General features: G+C 46.9%; 1 protein-coding gene across 2 annotated transcripts in view; it reads left to right on the plus strand.

The window, feature by feature from the left end:
• Window positions 1-3,161: 3,161 nt before the first annotated feature.
• Window positions 3,162-22,334, plus strand: part of FLT1 (fms related receptor tyrosine kinase 1) — a 198,930-nt gene continuing 179,757 nt past the window's right edge. The window contains exons 1-2 of one of the 2 annotated variants that reach the window (XM_065901623.1): window positions 3,162-3,223; window positions 3,347-3,708. In XM_065901623.1, the coding sequence (XP_065757695.1) occupies window positions 3,645-3,708 (64 nt within the window). In that variant the 5' untranslated portion in view covers window positions 3,162-3,223; window positions 3,347-3,644. Of the gene's footprint in view, window positions 3,224-3,346; window positions 3,709-22,334 lie in introns of those variants that run through there. The other variant, XM_065901622.1, reaches the window with a different exon arrangement.

A 22,334-nucleotide genomic window follows, 5' to 3' on the forward strand; every position in this document is an offset into this window, starting at 1 on the left:
ATTCAGCAGTTTCCCCAAGGAAGATTGTGACTATGTAGTACTCAGATCTCAGAGGCTGAGCTGTGAAGCAGAGATGTGCTGGGAGATGGGTTTCTTTTCCCTTTTTTCATATAACAGAAGGGTTTTAAAAAGTCATTTGGTTCCTGTAACCAACCACACATAAGTATGCTATGCAGTGTGTAGCGTGGAGCAGTTTTTCTTTGCTCTGAAAGCCACCTAACCCACGAGGGAACGAAGAAGTCCTGACAGCCTTCGTGACTGCAAGCTGATTGGCTCCACGCTTGATCCACTGAAGGAAGACGGGGCCCCTGGGTCCCCTCCTGTCTCTCACATGACGCTCCCTCCCATATCGTTGTTCAGTCTTGAATATTAAAGCTGTTGGTTTTACCAATAGTCTGCCTCTGAATAGGAATCCTCAAGAGAATGTTTGTAGCTGATAACAAGAGAGAGTGTCTGGTTTTGCAGCAGATGAAATGTTCTTTTGTATCTGAGCAGGAAGCAAGCAGATAGTGTATTTCAATACCTTTTTATGCCCACCAGGCACATTGAAATTGATCTTTTCCATCACTATTATCTATAAAACCCCTTTAGTTCGCGATTTAGTTGGAAGAGTGTTGCAGCCTATTCTCATTCAAAAGTATTATATCTTTTCAGTGGGGGGAGGGCTTCGAACCATACCTTTATTTTCCATCATTCTAGTTTAAATATTCTTTTTTCTCAATGCTAAAATTTATGAGCTAGAGTGAAATGAGAACAAAACCTTGTGACAACTTGTAGCATCTTGAGTTCTCTGTGAGGAGGCTAATCCAAGTAACGAAATAAGAAATAGTAGATAAATTGCTGACTATAATTAAAAGCCTGCAATTTTCAAAAGGATAGTTGGGAAATTTGTGCGAGATCATTCAGTGCAGAATGGTTTTGGTGTAAATTAAGTTAGATTCCACTGGGGCTCTTAACGTTAAATCGCTGAGCAATATGCTAGGCTTATATGGGCTTTCAGGTGGTTTATGGGCTTCCAAGGTGGCTCAGTAGTAAGGAATCCACCTGCCAATCAACGCAGGAGATGGAGGAGATGCTGATTCCATCCCTGGGTGGCGAAGATCCTCTGGAAGAGGGCACATCAACCCACTCCAGTATTCTTGCCTGGAGAATCCCATGGACAGAGGAGCCTGGCAGGCTGCAGTCCATGGATTCGCAGAGTGGGAACACGACTGAGCGACAGAGCATGCACAATATACTAGTATTGCTGATGGACGTCTGAGGTTATGAAATTGTTTCAGCTGTCCATCAAATAACCCTTCTGGCTTCACAAATAAACTCAATGTAGATTCATTTCTGGCAGCAGGCATGTGGAGGGTTGTGTCTCAAATAGCATTTGAAGGGTTGTAATAAACTTTAATAGATTGTCCTACGGACTGCTCCTCCCCCCGAGCCCCCCTCCACCAACACACACCCCACCCGGAGTCAGCTAAGTGTCTTTCCTAAGAAACATTCCTGAGCTCTTGGACAGAGCGCCTCATCTCTGTGCCCATCTTGGACTCAAGCTCCCTCCAGCACTGGCATCCTCGAACTGTCATGTCATATACTCTTTGACGCATCAATCTCCTCTCCAGAGAACTAAGCCCCCTGGGAAGACATCTTCCTATCTCAGCGTTTTTGGTCCTAACACGATGCTCGGCTTCGTGAGGGGCTGTAGAAGGGCGATGCGGAGCCGCTTCTGGGGAGAGAGCATGGAATGGATAAGGAGCTCTGACGTGAGGCAAGGGGGACACCTCGGCTCTGCGGGTGTGTCCCAGAATGTGACCGAGGGTGGGGGGGATCAGTCGCAAGAAAGATCCGTTGTCAGCCTCTAACCCTGCGATTCGTAATTAACGAAGTGTTCGCGGAATGATACTGCGGTTTTGAAGGAGTCAAGCTTGAGAAAGGAGAAAGAAAGAGCCAGGGAGAGGGGATAGGAGCCCTGGAAAAGCAGCAAAAGTGGAGAAGCCGATAGGCGCGCCCAGGTTCCTCGTGGTCTCCCTCTTCTCGGAGCCGCGTGGGGCTCCGACTCCCGCGCCCCAGCGCCCGCTGCGCAGACGCGCGGTTCCCGCGTGGAGAGCCCGCGGCGGGGACCGCTCCTGGCCCTGCCACCCCAGGGGTGTGGCAACTCCAGGTCTGCCTAACCTTGCCGCGCGGGAGGCCGTCCAGTCCTTCAGGAAGAGTCGCTGGCCCCGGGTTTAGGAGCCTTCACACTCCTTTTATCGTGACTAATCTGGCAGTTTTCAATATAAGTATTTTTCAAACCAGCGGTATTTACAGGGGTAAGACAGGGCTGCTCTGTGGAGCCTGGGACGATATCAGCCTTTGAGTTAATGTAGACATAACTGGGGAACAAGGTGGAATTGGCGTCATCGCAAATGATCTAGTGCCTCACGTTAATTTCACCCGGTTTTGTTCAAAGAGCAGTGGAGTAACTCGCCTCGCGGAGCAAGCTGCCGTCAGAAAAGATTCTTTTCGAGCATTTAATCAAGTTCAAGCGCTCGGCCCTTGAACGTTGCAGGAGCAGCTTCACGTTTCGGCCTTTAAAAAGGTATCGTAATGTTATTGCTTGTTTTGCTTCTAGAAGCGGCGGGTTTAGGAAGTGACTTGGGCGGGTTCATCTGTGAGGCCGAAAAGACACAGACGCGCTCCCCAGGGACCCCGGCGGCCTCGCGGTCATCTCGAAGGTGCCAGCCAAGCGTCGGGTCCCCGCGGGCGCTCCTGGCGCGGACCCCTGTGCCCAGGGTGTCTGGCGCCGTCCTAGACGTCTGGGGACAGTCGGGGGGAGTCGGGGGGGGGGAGGGAGGGCGAGCGGGGGGACGGCGCGGGAAGAGCATGGAAACCGGGATGGAGCCGGCCTGCGCCTCGCCCCTCCGTGTCAAGGACACCGTCTAGGAGGCGCGGCTCTCTTCCCAGGGTCGGACTTTCCGCCCTCGGGGCCGGGCAGTGGAGGGCCAGCCCCGTCCCCTTCCCAGTTTCGGGCGGCCCCCAGGGCTGAGTAAGCCGGGCGGAGGGAGACGGCAAGGATTTCCTGAGAGTGAAGGGAAGGAGGAGGGGAGAGGGGCAGGAGCCGGGAGCCAGGACCCTGAACCTGCAGGTCGGCGCCCCCGGGGCCGCGCCGCCCTAGCCTCCCCACGCGCGCCCCCGCCCGCCGCGGCCCCCGCCCGCTCCCGAGCCGTAGGGAGTCAGGTCCCGGAGGAAGAGGGTAGGTGGGGAGGCGGATGAGGGGTGGGGGACCCCTTGACGTCACTGGAAGGAGGTGCCGGGGTAGGAAGTGGGCCGGGGAAAGATTATAAATCGCCCCCGCCCTCGGCTCCTCTTCATCGAGGTCCGGTGGAGGCTCGGAGCGCGCCGGAGCGACACTCCTCCTGACTCCTCCCAGGCGGCGGCAGCGGCGGCGACTCGGAGCGGGCTCCGGGGCTGGAACGCAACGGCCAGAGGACGCCGGGCTCCGAGGATTACCGGGGGAAGTGGCTGTCTCTAGCTGGAGCTGCAGAGAGGAGCGCCGGGAGAGCAGGGCCGGCGGGGGCGGCGGCGGCGGCGGCGGAGGAGCGAGAAGGAATCGGCTGCGGCGGGCGCCCGCGAGGAGCGCGGGCACCGGGCGAACAGGCCGCGTCGCGCTCACCATGGTCAGCTGCTGGGACACCGGGGTCCTGCTGTGCGCGCTGCTCGGCGGTCTGCTGCTCACAGGTGAGGCGCGGCTGGGGCGCCCCCACCGCCGGGGCGGGGGGGGGGGGGGCGGGACTGGGCTCCGAGGGGATCGGGACTCTAGTTGCGGTTTACCCGCCTGGGGCCCTGACGTCCTTTCTCCTCCGGCGGGCCGTCGGGGTGGGCGCCCCGGAGAGCAGCTAGCTGGGGTCCGCGAGCATCGCCACGCTGGGCTCCGCGCTGCAGCGGCCCCTTGGCGCCTAGAGCCGCCGATTCTGTCGGCCTGGAGACCTCCCACAAGCCAACTGACCCCAACCCCGGTTCTGGGCTCAAGGAATGCCGCGCGCTCGGACCTGCCAGACATCCAGAGCCTGTTCCCAGAGGATCTGGCCGGGAACGCGGGGGGCCCCCCGGAACAGCGGCTCCGAGGATGCCCGCGAGGCTGCCGGGGGTCTGGGCTGAGACCAGGTCTGGGCGATGTTGGGCACCGACGGCGACGTAGCGCCTCCCGAGGGAAGGAGGTGAGCCTTTGGGGAGGAGGTCGCGCGCCCGGCGGGAGCACACGGATCCCGGGAGATGGCGGCAGCTGGTACCCTTCGAGCCGCTCGGGGCCCCCGAGCCCGCGCGTCCAGGGGAACGTTCCCCGGCGTCGACTCCTCGCCACAGCTTGCTGCTCGCGGCGCCTGAGCGCGCTTCGCGCAGCCCCCGGAGTGGAGACTCGGCCGGGGGTCTACTCGCCCAGGTCGCCGACCTGAGTGACCTTGGCCGCCGAGGGCAGTCGAGGACCCAAATCCCGTTAAGTTTCAGAATTACAGGTCTAGTTTTTTTAAGTTCCGGAAGGAAACGATTTAGAACAAAAGATGCGATTTGAGGGATCGGTGAGGTCCGCGCCTTTGTCGGGTGTCGGGGAAACTGGCGGTGGGACCAGAAGGTTGCCCGCGGGTTAGTGTGGAGGTAGCCCCCACCGGGGCGCCAAAACTCGAGGGCATTTAGAGGCTCGAGCTCGCCGTTTCGGCTCAGTGGCCAAGACCCCTGGTTCAGCCTCGGTGGGTGCAGGAAGCCAGGTTTTGGAGCGCCTGGCTTTTAAGCGTCCTGGGGCAAAGGTATAGTATGAACTAAAATGCAGTAACATAAAATAAATTATTGAAAAGATTATTGAGAAGGAAAACCAGAGGGTTGACATATATATTTTTTAATGGTTGTTAAACTCAAAAGATAGTAACAGTTAAATATTCTCTCTCAGTGGGAAGATCCTTCAGTTTCTAAATAACAAGTAATACTTCCAGTTAGATGGATGAAACTGTTAAACCGAGAAGGCAAAACGGATTCCTACTTAGTTGCGCTCTAAACTGAAGTGTTGCTGAAACAACTATATTAAGTGGAGTACTGCTTTTTTATTTCAAAAATACATTTGGGGGTTTGCAAAGTCATGGTATTTTGAAATATAATTGCTTGGAGCGTTTTAATTACATGAAGTCCCTCTGTCTATTATGTAAAAGTAAATCTAGGTAAATTACTGTGAATCCAAAACATGGAGGAAAATGTATATGCTTTATTGGATTTTCTGCTTCACACAGATTTATTTTGTTTCAAAAACTGGCAAAGGATGGCTCTGTTCGTGGTTAAAAGCATCTTAGATCCGTGGAAGCTTTTCGGAACCTCGAGTGAGATTCTCTCATGATTCCTCTTCTATTTCACTTAAATGAGGCAGAAATCTTGGAACTCTTTTGTGAATTTTTAAGCATTTTTATACATATGTGTTATAGGGAGAAAGCAGGAGAGAAACTTTGGCATGGTGAGAACATCTTCACCTGCGTGTACAGGAAATGTTCTATCAGCTGCTGGGGTTTGTAATTGCTAATGGGGACTTTGTAAACCACACAGGCTTCCCCAAGGGTGCACAGCTGTCTCCCTGTAAGACAATCAGCTACCTGCTTTCTAAACTTCATCAGGGCTTTCAGACTGACCAAAGGGGCTCCTGTCTAGGGAACGGTGTCTAGATAGGGGCCAAGTTTCTGCCCTGTGGATTTCTGCAGGTGCCAGCTCTGCTCACTGTTGGGTGCTATGTAATTTTATGAGTTATTGATAGTGTGTGGGTGTGCACTGAGATATAAAATAATCAGAGGTTCTTTAATACAAGAGATAATGGCCTTCCCCTGCAAAAAATATATTTACCTTCTTCCAAATATCCTGGGAAATAAAAACACATCAATAATTCAGATACTTCCAGGTCCTCTTTATTGTAAACTCCCTCTAAAAAGGATACTAGTCGTCATTTCTCCAGCTCAAAATCTCATTTTCATATTTTAAGGCACCACATCTTTGACGAAAGCCACAGACCCTTTTGGTCAACTCCCCATTTTTCTTGCGTTTTTGAGTAGCTAACATGTATAACTTGCTACAACTAATTGGAAATGCCTCACTTGCAAATTTCCTGAGGGGAGCTAATGATATAAAATCAAAATGTACATGACAAAAATTCCCATTTCCAAAATGAGTGTAACCTTTCAAAAGCCAACTAATTTGCCTAGCAACTTTTTTTGTTTTCACCAAAGTTTATGAAGCCGCACTTTCTTGGTTTTGTTTTCCCAGAATTGCACATTTGGAATGTTAATTACATAGCACCTTTGGTGTTCCAAATGATGGATCACATTGCAGATAAATTGTAGGTGGTCACCTACTCTAGTTCCTGAATACTTTGACCTTGTTTATTTACTATTTTAAGTTTTTTCTTTCCCTGATAAATTCTGTGATAGGCTATCCAGTTGCTTTTCCAGTGAGTGTCAACTACAAATTGGCACTTGCCGTGGATGCCCGCCAGCTATCTCCACAAGGATTAGCTCATGTGCTACTGCAGCTGCTGACCTTCAACACCCCCTGAAGTAGTTCAGGGTGGAGAGCACGAGTGAGGCGCCCTGTTCTGGGGGAAAGACTGGCAGGACAGGTCTTCAGATAGTTAGATATTCTTAGGAGCCAATTTTAGGAGCCCAGTTCACGTATCTCCCCATATCTAGACAATCACTAAAATCCTTAATGCTGATGACTGTTCTTCATGACCAGCAACAGCTTCATGAGACTGGTAGAAACCTTCTGGAAGAATATGTGCCTGGTTTCATGTACTCCCCTGGCACCAAAATTTCATATACACTGACCTTCTGCCCTGCTTCTTAGGAGCAGTTTCTCAGAGCTGTCTGAGGTGCTGTCTCCCAGGCTGCAGTCTTCATTTTGTCCCCAGTAAAACTTAAACTGGCAACTCGCATGTTGTGTGTTTTTTAGGTCAACATTAGCAATAAGTCGGTTTTATGTTTTCCTATGTAAAATTCAGATGTTAGGATACATGGTTACTTCTAGGGAAACTTTGCCGAATCTCAAAAATCAATGAATAATTCCAGGAAATAGACCGAACAGTGTCTCTTTTTCTCCCTCCCTTAACTACATTTGCTTGTAGAATGGGTGATAAGCCCTGCGATGCCAGAGCTGGGGCTGAAAAGACAGTGGACTTTCCCCTGCTACCGTTAATCACGTTGGATTTGCTTAGTCACTAGTGAAACACACCTGATTCCAGCTGATTCAGTTCAGTTCAGTCACTCAGTCGTGTCCGACTCTTTGCGACCCCATGAATCGCAGCACGCCAGGCCTCCCTGTCCATCACCAACTCCCGGAGTTTACTCAAACTCAAGCTCATCGAGTTGGTGATGCCATCCAGCCATCTCATCCTCTGTCGTCCCCTTCTCCTCCCGCCCCCAATCCCTCCCAGCATCAGGGTTTTTTCTAATGAGTCACCTCCTTGCATGAGGTGGCCAAAAGTATTGGAGCTTCAGCATCAGTCCTTCCAATGAACACCCAGGACTGATCTCCTTTAGGATGGATTGGTTGGACTTGCAGTCCAAGGGACTCTCAAGAGTCTTCTCCAACACCACAATTCAAAAGCATCAATTTTTCGGTGCTCAGCTTTCTTCACAGTCCAACTCTCACATCGATTAGCTTTCTCTTTATCAGGTTTCAAAGAACTAAGCTGTTAGAGGATGCCCAGGCCAGTACTGATCATGACCTTGGGTTTTTTTTTTTTAACTAACAGAATCTTTAACTGTGATATAGAGTCTACTTCATAACTCTAGTTCCATGATCTCTTCTAAGGAGACCAGTCATGTAAAAACCCATATTTATTTCTTGGCTTTTAAATTAATCCTCACTATTTGCTCCCCAAGTAACTTAAATCAAAAAGAGTTTTTTATTCCAACAAGGATGCTAAACCTCTTATTTAAGCATGAACCTATTTTATGTGACTTTTTAGAATAGACCTAAGAATCACTTGGTTTTTAATCAAGGAGATAGTCTAAATCTCCTTTGAATGTATACAGTATAGAAGTTCAAAATGATATATTGCCCCCAAAAGTTTTATATCAACCAAAAAACAATTGGTGTCCTTGAGGAAGGTTACCCAGTTGATCACAAAGTTTTGACCGATATTTACTCTGGCTTGGGAATTCTGCACAGCAGGAAACAAATAACAGTATCAGTAGCTTCTGTAGTGCTTTAAATTGAGATGTACATGTGAGTAAGCGTGAGAACAGAGTGAAGGAAACTCTCTTGGCACCTGGGTGTTAAATGCAGAGCTGGCTGGCATTAGCCTGGGTCTTGTCAATTGCACAGTCAGGAGTTGGATATCAAGTAACTATCATGATTTTTCATTGTGGCTAGGGGAGGAAGAACATTTGAAATAACACTGGGCTTAATTTTTGTTAAGTAAAAATGTATCATCAGGAATGGGTAAAAACATCTATTGGGTTTGGTTTAAAGGACCTCGTGAAACAGTCCGTTCTGTTCTGTTGGCTTCAGTCTTCTGGAGCGGCTTGCAAGGAATGACAAGATCTCCTGCCAGATGCTTTCCAGGTTCATTGTTGATTCCTCACACACTTGGGTGCCTTGGAAATTGCATGCTGCTGATGAAAGGACTGGATTTTTATACCAGATTGAGGGAGGGGAAGGAAATGGGAGGAATGGGGTGATGGAGGGAGGGCTTGAAAGGAAAGCCTCTGGCTTAGTATCTGGGACTGCAGGGGGGTTTCATTAAGGAAATGGTCCCATTGAGTCTGCTGAAGATAGTGGACTAGATTTCCTGCATTGCTGCTGGGCGGATGTGGGGGGATGTCAAGAATTCCTGGGGATTTCCCATCAGTCTTGGTAAAGCTGGCTGCCGGAGAGCCATGTCTAATTATTGCGCCTTTCCTTGATTTTGAGCTCCTTGAGGGATCTGCTCTCACTTCACAAATGCGTGCACTGTGAGCGCTCGGTGGGATGTCATGGGTCCATATACTCCTTTCAGAGATGAGCAGTTTAGTGGTGTTTTTTTTTTCAAGGTTAACAATTGGCTGGTGGCATACCCAGGAATAGAACCTGGTGTTCAACTGACAGATAACATTTCTTCAGTTTTGTATTTCCTCTACCCCAAACAAAGTAGAGATGTTCAAATATGTGTGTGCTAAGATTTCTTTTTAAATGCTGGCATCTTTTTAAAAAATCTTTTTTTTCCCCACTTTATCGAATATATTTAAGTCTTCTTTCCTATCATTAATACATGAATACATATTTTTACTCACATAAAATTAGGATCATATGAACATATTGTAGTGGTAGATGTGTGTTTATATGCTCCTCAGTGGAAAAAAAATCTATTTAAATTGCCTTTTAAACTTAAAACATCATTTATATTTTAGCACATTGCCATTAATGCTTTACAATAGTAGTTTGAATGACCATGTAGCATTTCATGGTATGGCTGTGCCGTAATTTATTAAACCAAGCTGGCATCTTTTTTTAATATGAAGAAACTTTAAAGCCCCTAAGGAGTTTACTTAAGAATATCAACATGATGGCTGCTTATAGTAAACTGAAAGATTTGGTGAGAAGACTAATGTTTCTTGTGAACAGCTGGAACCCTCCTTTTGAAATGCTGCGGCTTGAATAATTGTGGCTATGGCACTGGCTTCATCTCTTACCACTTCCCTCCACACACCCCGTGCCCCAGACACACAAGCTACCCTCATCAAAGAACTAACTCACCGTTCTTTAGATGGGCTTTCCACTTTGTCTGCTGTTTGCCTGCAAGACCCTTTTTTCTCTCTCTGCATCTTTTCTTCCCCTGCCTTCAAAATTCAGCTGAGAAATTCCTAGCCCAATGAGCTCCTCCTTGGAGCCCCAGACTGAAGAACTGGTTTTTTCTACTGTATGTAGTCTCTTCTTATAGCCCCTATGTAAGCCCCTGTTCCTGTTCTCATCTTGCATCTTTAGTATTCTGTTCATGTGTCTGCCCTCGCTCTTTGGAGTGGAGAGCCTGTGTCCTAGGTCTCCTTAGATCCCTGGTGCCTAGTGTCATGCCTGGCATGGATGCGCTTAGTAAATGTTGGAATAAAGGAATGAATGATGTAGCCACACTATCATTTCAAAGAAGAAATCTCTCTGACCAGCTACGAATTTATTCCGAGTCATCAGTACCCCTGCCTGTTCGTGGAGCTCAGTTGTTAACTGATTCCTTGAAGAAGCTGTTTCTTGATAGACAATACTTGTCTTCTGTTTTGAGTAGCTAAGATCTGGGAAATGAGTTGGGATGTTCAACTCTGAGATGCCTGTGTCCTGGGAGCCCACCGGTTCGGTCACGATGCTTCCCTGAGGCCTTTGGGCTGGCAAGGCTGGGTGGGGGTGGTCTGTGCAGCCCTTCTGTCTCAGCCTCTATGAGTGAGAGGCCAAGCGCTCCTTTGTCTTCACCCCATGGTGCTCTATACCGTTTTTACTGTACTATAAGCCACAACTATTTATTGCTTTGACTTACTTGTTCTTGGATAGACTGAAACCTGAGTCACTGGGTGCTGCACCCTGTTGCAGATCTGAATGACAAAGACACACTCAGAATCAAGCCTCTGTTTTTAAGGAGCCTCATTGCTAGTCGCCTAGCTTCCTCCTTCCTTAGAATGGGTCCTCCTCAACTATTCATGCACATGGGTTCCTGGCAGGATCAGCCTACTAGGTGTGAAACGTGTTCTGAAAAAATCGGAATGCCCTGATCTAGCCTCAAGCTGGTGCCTCCCTTCCTCAGCTCCCATTCCCACCTCCATCCTCTGCACATGCCCACAACGCACTTCTCAGAGTGTGGTCCATGGCCCAACATCCCTAGGAACCTAGTGAGTCAGAGCCTGCATATTAATAACGTCCCCAGATGTGGTTTTGCACATTAGAAATGGAGAAATACTGATTTTAGTAAAGGGTTCTTAGCTCTGATGTCAGGGTCTCACTCTTCTTCACCAACACCTTAGTGATTACCTTGACCTGTGTAACCAAGGGACGAGATCCAGGCCTGCCAGGAGCCTCTTCCGAGTTCCATGCTGTTCTTGGACCCTGTCTTCTGTTGGGACACCTGTGACCTACTTCAAGACTTTCCCCCCCCCCCAAACTCTTAGATTTAGCCTAGACCTGTCATCAGATCAAACAGGGATACCGGGGTTCACCAAACCCTGGGTCTTAGAAAGTAAGGGCCTGGTGAAAAATACTATTAAATACAATAAATGGGCATTAAATAGATAGCTTTTGACCACAAATAAAAGCTTTACAAGGCCTTTGCTTCTGAAACAAAGTCACTTGGTGTAAAAAGCTGGGACGGTGGGCATCGCTGTCTGTAAGCCGTTGTCAAGGGCACGTCATCGGCCCATCGTGCTGTCCTGCAGATGATAACACACCTGTGTGCGTCCTACTGGTTTGAAATGCCAGGCACTTGCCTTCTTCCTCGCCTCATTATTGCAGATCTTGGCAAACGCTTTTGCCTTCCCACAGGTTACCACGATTGCTTACAGGTCCTTTTCTCAGCCAGGGTGGCTGTCCTTCCATTTAACCAGTGTGAATGTGTTTCCTTTCAAACCACAGACCCACCCACGTGGTTGACACGGGCAAAGCTGTAACTGTGATCAGGTTCTTTTGTGAAAAAGAGGCCTGAAGTGAACCTTGTACAAATGAAAAGCCTTGGCTTCCATTATTTGCAGATGGGAAACCCCTTGAACTCAAGGCCTCTTTGGGTGGCCCTTGATCAGTAATTAGGCTTCCAGCGGAGTTTTGTGAAACCCTTTTCTCTAGGGTCCCCAGCCTTGACTCAACATTAGAATCTCATGGGGAGCTTTATTTTTAGAATCCTCTCGTCGTGGCTGTGCTTTTGACCAATCCAGTAAGATCACGAGTTTTTGAGTGGGGCCCAGGCATGAGTCATGTCAAAGTTCCCAGGTGATTCCAGTGGGCGGCAAGGTTAAGGGCATCATACTACCCATGATTCAAATCACCTGGAGAGCTCGAAGGGCAGCGCTGAGCCCTGATTCAGTAGGTGGGGGTGGAGTGGGGCACAGTATCTGCATTTCTAACTAGATCCCTGGTGGTGCTGAGGCCTGAGACAGACCACGCTTTGAAAGTCTGTCTTTTCTGATCAACTTGACTCTGTATAACAGGCTCTGGGTTCATCCACCTCATTACAACTGAATATAGCCAATATTAACATGTGATTGTGGAATCTAGAAAAATGGCTTTAATGAACCTATTTGCAGGGAAGGAGTGGAGACACAGATGTAGAGAACAGACTTGTGGATGCAGAGGGGGAAGAAGAGAGTGGGACGAACTGAGAGAGTAGCAATAACATGTATAATTGCCATGTGTGAAATACTAGCTCGTGGGAAGCCGCTATGTAGCACAGGGAGCCCAGCCTGGTGCTCTGTGATGACCTAGAGGGGTGGGAGGGCAGGAGAGCTCAAGAGGGAGGAGGTATATATATATAAAATTATGGCAGATTTGCATTGTTGTATGGCAGAAACCAACACAACATTGTAAAGCAATTTTCCTCCAATTACAAAATAAAAAACTCCCTGCTCTAGGGCTCAGCTGAGAGGCCTGGCCGCCTTGGAGGTACCTGCTCCAGGGCCAATCTGGAAAAGGCACTAAATTAAATCATTACTAGACATCCTGCAGGGCTTCCCAGGTGGCGCAGTGGTAAAGCATCCACCTGTCTATGCAGGAGATACAAGAGATAGATGCAGGTTCCATCCCTGGGCCAGGAAGATCCCCTGGAGGAGGAGAGAGCAACCCACTCCAGTATTCTTGCCCAGAGAATCCCATGGACAGAGGAGCCTGGCAGGCTACAGTCCCTAGGGGACTCGCAAGAGTCAGACAGAACTATTACTAGACACCTAATGCAAGGTGAGGAAACTGTCTAGGAGGAAGAGTACATGTTGGCAGAGGAATTCTGGGATAAAGTGCTTGGGGTGAGCAGGTCTGTTTTGCACACGATCATATGTGAGTTAGGAGCCAGGACTGAATTGCTGGTCTAGACAGTGAGGTGACCATAGTCGTCCTCCTCTGACTCACACCACAGGACACTCAGCCTGGCCTCCACGGAAATGTGGCTGCATGTCTACAGAGTCATTGGAAAGATGCCATGCTATTGACCTGACCTCCACCCACACACCGTGGTCCAGCCCCACTTCAAGAAACCCTGCAAGAGGCTGGCAGAAGCCTGGCAATGCTTTGTGTGTCTGACTGAGCCCCTGTGTCTGAATTCCTCTGCTGGGACCAGCGTCCCGCTTTGGGTGGCTGAATGGTACCCTGTTGGAGCAGTATGCTATGCTGACTTTGGCACATGCCAGGGGTCTGTCCCCAGGGATGAGCAAAGTCGCTGCCCTGTTGCAGACAGAGCTGGCCTCACGCCAGGCAGAACCATGGGTGCAGGGACCCTTCTTGTGAAACTCCAAGAGGGTAAGCTGCTGCTCCTCCCCGAGGGTATCTCGGGGCATCTATAGGGCGTTTACGACCCAGTGTTATGTGAGCTCTGGACACTTTGAGATACGGAAAGAGCATATCACTTGCCCATGGGTGAATCACTGCTTCTCAGGCCTGAGTCATGAGAGCATTTGTATCTGTCATGTCTTGCTACATAGCAAGCTGCCCCCAAACATCACAGTGGGCTACAACGAGAATCCGTTATGTCTCATGAGCGCGTGGGTTAGACATCTGGGTGCGGCTCAGCTGGGTCATTCACGCAGTTGCGGTCCCCTGGCTTTGCAGCTTTGCAGCTGGCCCCGAGGCACTGGCTGTCATGGGGCCTCCCTCCTGCATGCAGCCTTCGCCACCCAGTTATCTAGCCCAGCCTCCTTCCTGGGGCCGGGAGCCATCTGAACTGGTGACAAAGCCTTGGAATACAGCGCCATTCCTGCCACACTGGGATGGTCAGAGGGGTGGGGAATTGATTCTCTCTGGATGTGAGTTGGTGCTGAGGCTGTGGGCACGGTCCTCAAGGAGACAAAGGACAAGAAGCTGCTGCTCTACTTCAGGTGAATGAATGAAAATGTGGATTAAACAAGAACTTTTTAGACAGTGTAAATTTGGAAACCTTTGTAGGTTGGAAAAATCTCTAGCATATCCTGTATCCCTGCTTACCATGAGGTCTCATGTCCACATCTTCCCAAGCCCGTGAAATATTTTTATATTTTTCATAAATCTAGTTCATTGACATAAGGTATATAGAACCTGAAATGATGATAACTTGGATTGCTAGCTTTAGATGTGAAAGATTAGTTATGTGCCTGGAGTGGATAAAATTATGTCAGTGAAGGGGGGAAAGTGCTCTTTAGTGCTTAGCCCTTCTTTTCAGTCTGCTGAGCCGCTTCAGTGGTCTCCAGCCCTTTGTGGCCCCATGGACTGTAGCCCGCCAGGCTCCTCTGTCTATGGGACTTTCTGGGCAAGAATACCGGAGTGGGTTGCCGTGCCCTCCTCCAGGGGATATTCCCAACCCAGGGATTGAACCCCTAGGTTCAGTCTGGATTTTAGGCTGTTGTTTGGCCAAGAAAATAATAGTGAGTAATGTCTCTGCCCTTCTTAACCCATTAGCTAAAGACAACTGGTCCAGTGGAAGAGCTTCCTATTTATAATTCTCTTGATTAGGGGACACAGGCCATGGTTACCATGGCTTCAGCCTCTCATGAACACCATGGCACAGGCAGGGGGCGAGGGGACAGCTGCCCTTCAGGTTGTGAGTGTGGGCAGCTCTGCAGCTTCTTGGGGCTTACATCAGAGGATCTCTGACCGTCATCTTCTGGGGGACGTGGGGTGGCTCTGTGCTAGGGAAGAGGGCAGGGAAACAACCTTACCCTTATGGATTGTCAGGCACTTTGACCCACACTTATTATATTGCTCAGTCCCGAGAGGTAGGCACAATATTCTTACATATGAGAAACTATTCTATTTAGTTGCTAAGTCATGTCCAGCTCTTTGCGACCCCGTGGACTGTAGCCTGCCAGGCTCTTCTGTCCATGAGATTTCCCAGGCAAGAATACTGAAGGGGGTTGCCATTTCCAATGAGAAAACTGAGGCTTAGGTAATTTAAGTACTTTTCCTAAGGTCACAGGATTCCTAAGAATTAATATTTAAATAAATTAAAGATGGGCCTCCCTTGTGACTAGGTGGTAAAGAATCCACCTGCCAGTGCGGGAGCTGCAGGAGACTCCCTGGGGTCTTGAAGATCCCCTAAAGAAGCAAATGGCAACCCACCCCAGTATTCTTGCCTGGAGAATCCCAGGGAGAAAGGAGCCTGGCAGGCTACAGTCCATGGGGTCACAAAGAGTCAAGCATGACTTAGCGAAATTAAATACTTTCCCTGAATTGGAATCATTTAAATCTGGTTCTAGCAAACCCCAAACCCTCCTCCTCTTAGCATGCCTAAAGAAAAGGGGAGAAGGGAAAGAGCATGGCTGAGACTGTGCTAGTCTTGCTCCTTCCAAACCATTCTCTCCTTGGAGCTTTGCCAGCTCCAAAGAATGTGAGACTCCTCTGCTGCTGTGGCCTCTGGTGGCCCTGGGAGGCTCCACTGCTGTGTGCAGCAGACTCTACTAAAGGCCCTATTAAGACAGAATTTTCATCATCTGGGTTTTCTTATCATGGGTTATTCAAGGCCCTTCCAAAAAATTCAAGTCGGAGACAGATCTCCAAAGCCATTAAGAACATGACTCTCCATAGGCTCTCAAACTCCTCTCCCACATGGGGCTCTAAATGACCTGAGCCTGCACAGGGGGATGGCTGAGGCCGGCGGGCGCTTTGATTCCTTCGCATCATGTTGGTCCCCGGACAGGCTGGGCTGCCCTCTGCCAGGTTGTTTCTGGGAATGTCTACTTCTTTGCACTTTAGATCCCAGAAACCACAAAGACCTGGAGCTTTTCCTTAATGAAGCTGGAGTCAAGGGGAGGCCCCTGATGCTTCCTGAGCTGGGGCTGGGGAGGACTCTGTCTTTGGGGGCGGAATGTGCGTATCACCATGGACCTCTTCAGAAATGTCCATCCATTTATACACTCTTAACTTTGTTTTATGAATGGAAACCACAGATGTTACATTCTGATGGAGTGTCCAGGCCAGGAAACCTAGATCTTTCTGATTTTGGAATCAGTACTCTCACCACCAGCAATTACCTGAAAGATCTGGAATGATGAAATCTAGGAATTAAGGAAGAGCAAGGAGTTTGGTTTTCAGTGGTTAGAATAAAAAGTTATTATATTGGGCTTCCCTGTGGCTCCGTCAGTAAAGAATCCACCAGCAATGCAGGACACCTGGGTTCTATCCCTGGGTCGGGAATATCCCCTGAAGAAGGAAATGGCTACCCACTCTGGTATTCTTGGTGTTCTGTGTTAAGATTAAAAAGCTGTTATGGGGCTTCCTTTGTGGCTCAGCTGATAAAGAATCCACCTGTAATGCAGGAGACCTGGCTTTATCCCTGGGTGGAGAGGATCCCCTGGAGGAGGAAATGGCTACCCACTCCAGTATTTTTGGTGTTCAGCATTAAGATATTTCAGCATAAAATATTGTTATGGCCCATGAGAAAAAGACACCTGTCCAAGAGCATTGTGCTAGAGCGCGCACCCATCAGTCTGGGATGGCCGTGACCAGCTCTGCAGTCCCTGTTTGATTGACAGTCCTTGTCTGGTTAGCAGAATGGTAGTGTTTGTTTAAGGCCTGAGTCTCTTCCTTAGATCATTTCTTTCAGACATTCAGACCTGCAAGAAGGCAAGGAAAAGAAAAGCACATTTTACTTCTTTGATCTTTACTTAGAGAGGGATACAGTTTTTTTTTTAAATTAAAGTGTACTTGATTTGTAATGTTAATTTCTGCTGTAGAGCAAAATGATTCAGTTTTACATATGTGTAATTGTTTTTCATATTCTTTTCCATTATGGCTTATCCCAGGATATTGACTATAGTTCCCTGTGGTATACAGTAGGACCTTGTTGTTTATCTATCCTATCTATATAATAGTTTGCTTCTGCTGACCCCGAACTCCCATCCTTTTCTTCCCCAACCCACTCCCCTTTGGCAACCACAAATCTGTTCTCTATGTCTGTAAGTTGGTTTCTGTTTTTTAGATAAGTTCATTTGTGGCATACTTTGGATTCCACATATAAGTAATATTTGTCTTTCTCTTCCTGATGTAACTTCACTTCGTGTGATAATCTCTAGTTCCATCCATGTTGCTGCAAATGGCTTTTTTTTTTTAATGCCAAGTAGTATTCCATTGTGTATATGTACCACAGCTTCTTTTTCCATTCATCTGTTGATGGGCATTTAGATTATTTTTGTGTCTTGACTATTGTAAATAGTGCTGATATGAACATGAGGGTGCGTGTATAATAATAATTAAGTGAAAGTGTTAGTTGCTCAATCATGTCTGACTCTTTGCGACCCCATGGACTTTAGCCCTCCAGGCTCCTCTGTCCATGGAATTCTCCAGGCAAGAATACTGGAGTGGGTTGCCATTCCCTTCTTCAGGGCATCTTCCTGACCCAGGGATCAAACCCAGGTCTCTTGCATGGCAGGCAGATTCTTTACTGTCTGAGTCACCATAATGCTGCAGTGAACATAGGGGCACATATCTTTTCAAATAATAGTTTTATCTGAATATGTGCCCAGGAGTGGGATTGTTGGATCATATGGCAACTCTATTTTTACTTTTTGAGGAACCTCCACACTGTTTTCCTTAGTGGCTGCACCAACTCACTTTCCCACCAAGTAGTGTAGGAGAATTCCCTTTCTCCACACTGAGAGGGATATATTTTGATACCAGAATATGAGCATGTTTACTCGAATCTGAGAAAAAAAAAATCCTGTTCTGCCACCTAGAGAGGAGTTTTATCTCTTGTTCCAAGGAGACAGTAGAAAGTGTGATGAAAGGGCTGCATGGCTTGGATGAAAGTTGTAAGGAGAGTGACCTATATACTGTTGGATTTTTATGATGGTTTTCTTTTTCTAAGTTGGCATTAGAGAAACTGAAAATATATGTAGACAGACAGAGAGGCAGCCATATATTGGAGGGGATTGCAAACAAACAATTTTAAAAGGCTATGTAAACTTGTGTTACAGCATTTCATCTGTGATTAATGGCATTGTTTTCTTTCTGGAAAACTCTCTCTTTTCCACTTACGGTCTCCTGCTGGATCAGATTTTTGTTTTCTGTTGTTATTTGGAAAGTTTTATAGCTTTGAAATCTTCTCCATAGGGAATTCTGCTAGAACTAGAGAGGGGGTGGGGGTGGAGTATGGGAATTGAGTGATTGTATCCCCTAGACTGGAATTTGTATACCTACAACTTCTTGCAGTGAAGGAATATTTGACACATATTGTTGGTGTATAGATTAGAAGTGGTTCTACCACTCACTTCCCTACCCCATTTCCTGTTCTCAAAGCTGGTAAGTGAAAAATGCCTTAAGTCCAGCATTTGCCACACAAAGCCACTTTGAAATACAGGAAACTCCTACGCAAGCTAATTTTCAAGAATTTGTACTTTAGTCCTTTTGGTCTGGATGTTAAATGTAGTGATTCTATATCCATGTAGAGAGGAGTAGTAAAATTCTAAAGAGGAGAAACAGTTGTTGATTTTTAGTGTGCTTTATGGCAAGCAGATGGCATGGGATCGCTTAGCTGGAGTAATTCACTCACCATTTTGGAAGAGTAAGTCCAAACTTGGGAGGGGAAATTTCTTTAAAGAAACATGTTTTCTGACAGTGTCTTGGAACACTATCTCTTCTACTCTAGTTTCACAAGAGAAAGCACAGACCATATTGAATTTAATTCTCCTGATGTCCGTTTCACCGCCAGTCATCCTCTGAGGTTCATGTTCAACCTCCAGTGTGAATCTGGCATGCATGGAGGAATCTTTTATTTTAGAGCATTTTTAACATACTCACTTAAAATCTGCTCAAGCGATTATCGTCGACTCACCCATTACATTTTATTTCAAGATGGGAACATGGTTGTATTTATTGTGCTACGTGTTGACCCTTGAGTAAGTGTATCATTTTGTGATGTGAACTGGATTTTACTGAAATGACTCACTTATGTTTGTGAAGAATTTGTGGCTCCCTGTACTCAAAAATGTGTCCTTTAAAAACAAAGGGCACCTAGCTTTGAGATGATCTCCATTTGTTGGCTTAGATAATCTTGAATGCATGCTGGTGTTCACCTAATCCATTCAGTGACTCATGTCCTAAGGGGCCACTCAGTGCGGAAAGCCCTTCAAGAAGAAGGGCTGGTTTCTGCTTCATCTTCACAGCTGTGAATCTCAGCTGGTCAGGCTTCCCACATAGCACAGAAGACAGCTGATTGGGAACCTCAATTTGTAGGTACATCAGTGCAGTCTAAACATAAAGGTGATGCTATGATTGCCGCCATTGTTTTCACCATCTACGATAAGAACATTTGTGTTGAAAACCATTTCCCCATGGCTCTGGATCATCCATGGTATAGACTAGGAAAAGAGATGAGGAGGGACAAGTTAAGTCCTGGCCAAACTGATCCAGGGGGGGAAGCGGGTAGGAGAGGATGAGATGGTTGGATGGCATCACTGATTCAGTGGATGTGAGTTTGAGCAAACTCCTGGAGATAGTGAAGGACAGGGAAGCCTGGCGTGCTGCAGGCTGTGGAGTTGCAGAGTCAGACAGAGCTGAGCAACTGAACAAACTGATCATATCCAATCATTTTCTTTTATTCCCCTTGTTCAGCATCCATCCCGTGTCTTTTCCATGATTTCAGAAAGCACAGTGTGACCTAGGCATATCTTCCAGTGAATATTCACTTGTGCCTTTTTTTCCCCAGTAGCAAATGAAGTCAAATAGACCCCAGACTTAAAAAAAAAAAAAAAAAAAGCCTAAACCAGGGCATTGGAAAGAGACAATAGGGTTCTCTCTTCTCAGCAAAGAGGTCAAGGAAAGTAGAGCTTTAGAAGCAAGAGAATTAAGAGTAGTTGATAAAAGAAAACAATTGTATGCAAAGTAAAGATGGGTTTCAGAGGGTTTGCAGATTTGAAGGAGAGACAGAAAGAGACCCTGGTGTTTCCGTCAGCAAATACACACTAATTCTTCTGCTCTTAGCTTCAACATCATTCTTCTGAGAGAGTCCTTCACTCCCAGGGCTTGATGCCCTCCCCCGACTCTGGTACATTTCCCTCTAAACATCCACTAACATAATGTACTTTTACATTTGTAAAATAACTAATTCATAAGTACAAAATTATATCCATCCATATATACTTAGTTATCTGTTATCCATCCTAAGTTATAAAGCCTTTAAAGAAGTGACCTTGTTTGTCTTGTTTTTATTGTATCCTTCTCTTAGGATATGTTGCTGTTGCTCAGTCGTGTCCGACTCTTTGCAACCCCATGGGCTGCAGCACGCCAGGCTTCCTTGTCCTTCACTATCTCTCAGAGCTTGCTCAAACTTATGTCCATCGAGTCGGTGATCCCATCCAACCATCTCGTCCTCTGTCATCCCCTTCTCCTCCTGCCTTCGATCTTTCCCAGCATCAGGGTCTTTTCTAATAAGTCGGCTCTTCGCATCAAGTGGCCAAAGTATCGGAGCTTCAGCTTCAGCATCAGTCCTTCCACTGAATATTCAGGGTTGATTTCCTTTAGGATTGAATTGTTTGATCTCCTTGTTGTCCAAGGGACTCTCAAGAGTCTTCTCCAACACCAGTTTGAAAGCATCAGTTCTTCAGTGCTCAGCCTTCTTTATGGTTCAAATCTCATATCCATACATGACTGCTGGAAAAACCGTAACTTTGACTATACAGATGTTTGTTGACAAAGTAATCTCTCTGCTTTTTAATATGCTAGGTTTGCCATAGCTTTTCTTCCAAGGCGCAAGCATCTTTTAATTTCATGGCTGCAGTCACCGTCTGCAGTGATTTTGGAGCCCAGGAAAGTTAAAGTCTGCCACTGTTTCCATTGTTTCCACATCTATTTGCTGTGAAATGATGGGACCAGATGCCATGATCTTAGTTTTTTGAATGTTGGATTTTATGAAGATGTACAAGACCTTCTAGAACTAAAACCAAAAAAGATGCCTTTTCATCATAGGGGACTGGAATGCAAGTAGAATATGTTAGAAATATTCAATGGAAGAATAAATGCTGAGGTCATAGAGCAGAGAGAGCCTCAAGATGATGGGGTGAGAGGAAGTGGGTGTCTAGGGGTAGAAGTAGGGGAAGAAAACAGAGTTGGCTGACTGTAAAAGGGATGAGAAGAGGACATGAATGAGGGTGATGCATCGCTAGCTTCCTGGAATCGTGGATGGGAGTCTGACCCTTAACCTGCTGCATCAGTTTCATCTCCAGGCTTATGGTTTCACTTTGTGGGGACAGCTCCAGTTTTGGGGACCTGACTCCCTCTCTTCAGAGTTCTTCCTTTGGTTTCATGTTTCTGCTTCTTGGTTTTGGTCTTGTCCTTCAGAATGAGCTGATTCGTAAGTTATTGTAAAACCTGTTGGCACAGTGGCAAAGAATCTGCCTGCCAGTGCAGGAGATGCAAGAAATGAGGGTTCAGTCTCTGGGTGGGGAAGATCCCCTGGAGGAGGGCATGGCAACCCACTCCAGTATTCTTGCCTGGAGAATCCTATGGACAGAGGAGCCTGGTGGGCTACAGTCCATGAGGCTGTGAGGAGTCGGACCCACTGAACACCGACGCATACACACTTAGAGCCTGTTAGGTCAGTGGCCAACTGATAATAGAAATTGGTGTTTGGTTTTATTTTTTCCTTCCGTCAGGTGTGTGATATCTTAAATGATAGTAAAGATCCAGATTCTATACCAACTAGTGCAATTGTATGAGTAAAAATGCCCCAAGAATGAAAACCAATTTTCTTCTGATTTTGGATGCAAATGACTTTAAAGTCTTTCATGGATATTTGTAAGGAAGACTCTAATATCATATATTGGAGTGAAAAGCCTTCAGTCAATTTATTTCTTTTAAAATCGAGATACTTCCAGTGGCAGCATACTGCTTTTAATTGGTTCCTTTTCCTTCTAGGAGCTTGGCTGTCAGCAAAACTTGTATAACATTAATTCCACCTGAGATAAAGAATTTTTTTGAAGTTTGTAAAATCTTTGAAAGGCCAGCTAATATTTACTATGTAAATTGAGTCTTAAAAAAACATGAAAATTAAAGCAAAGCAGAATTGAAAAGAACTGTTCAGTCAATGCACCCACCACATTGTCTGCGCAGGATTAATCTCCAAAATATGTGTAATGAAAAGCAATTGTATTCCAAATTGTTTAATTTAGAAGGAAACTGATTTTGACAACAAACACAATGGTCAAGGACAGTGTTTAATGAGC

This window comes from Muntiacus reevesi, chromosome 11 (genome assembly GCF_963930625.1).
Source record: "Muntiacus reevesi chromosome 11, mMunRee1.1, whole genome shotgun sequence".
Classification (NCBI taxonomy): Eukaryota; Metazoa; Chordata; class Mammalia; order Artiodactyla; family Cervidae; genus Muntiacus; species Muntiacus reevesi.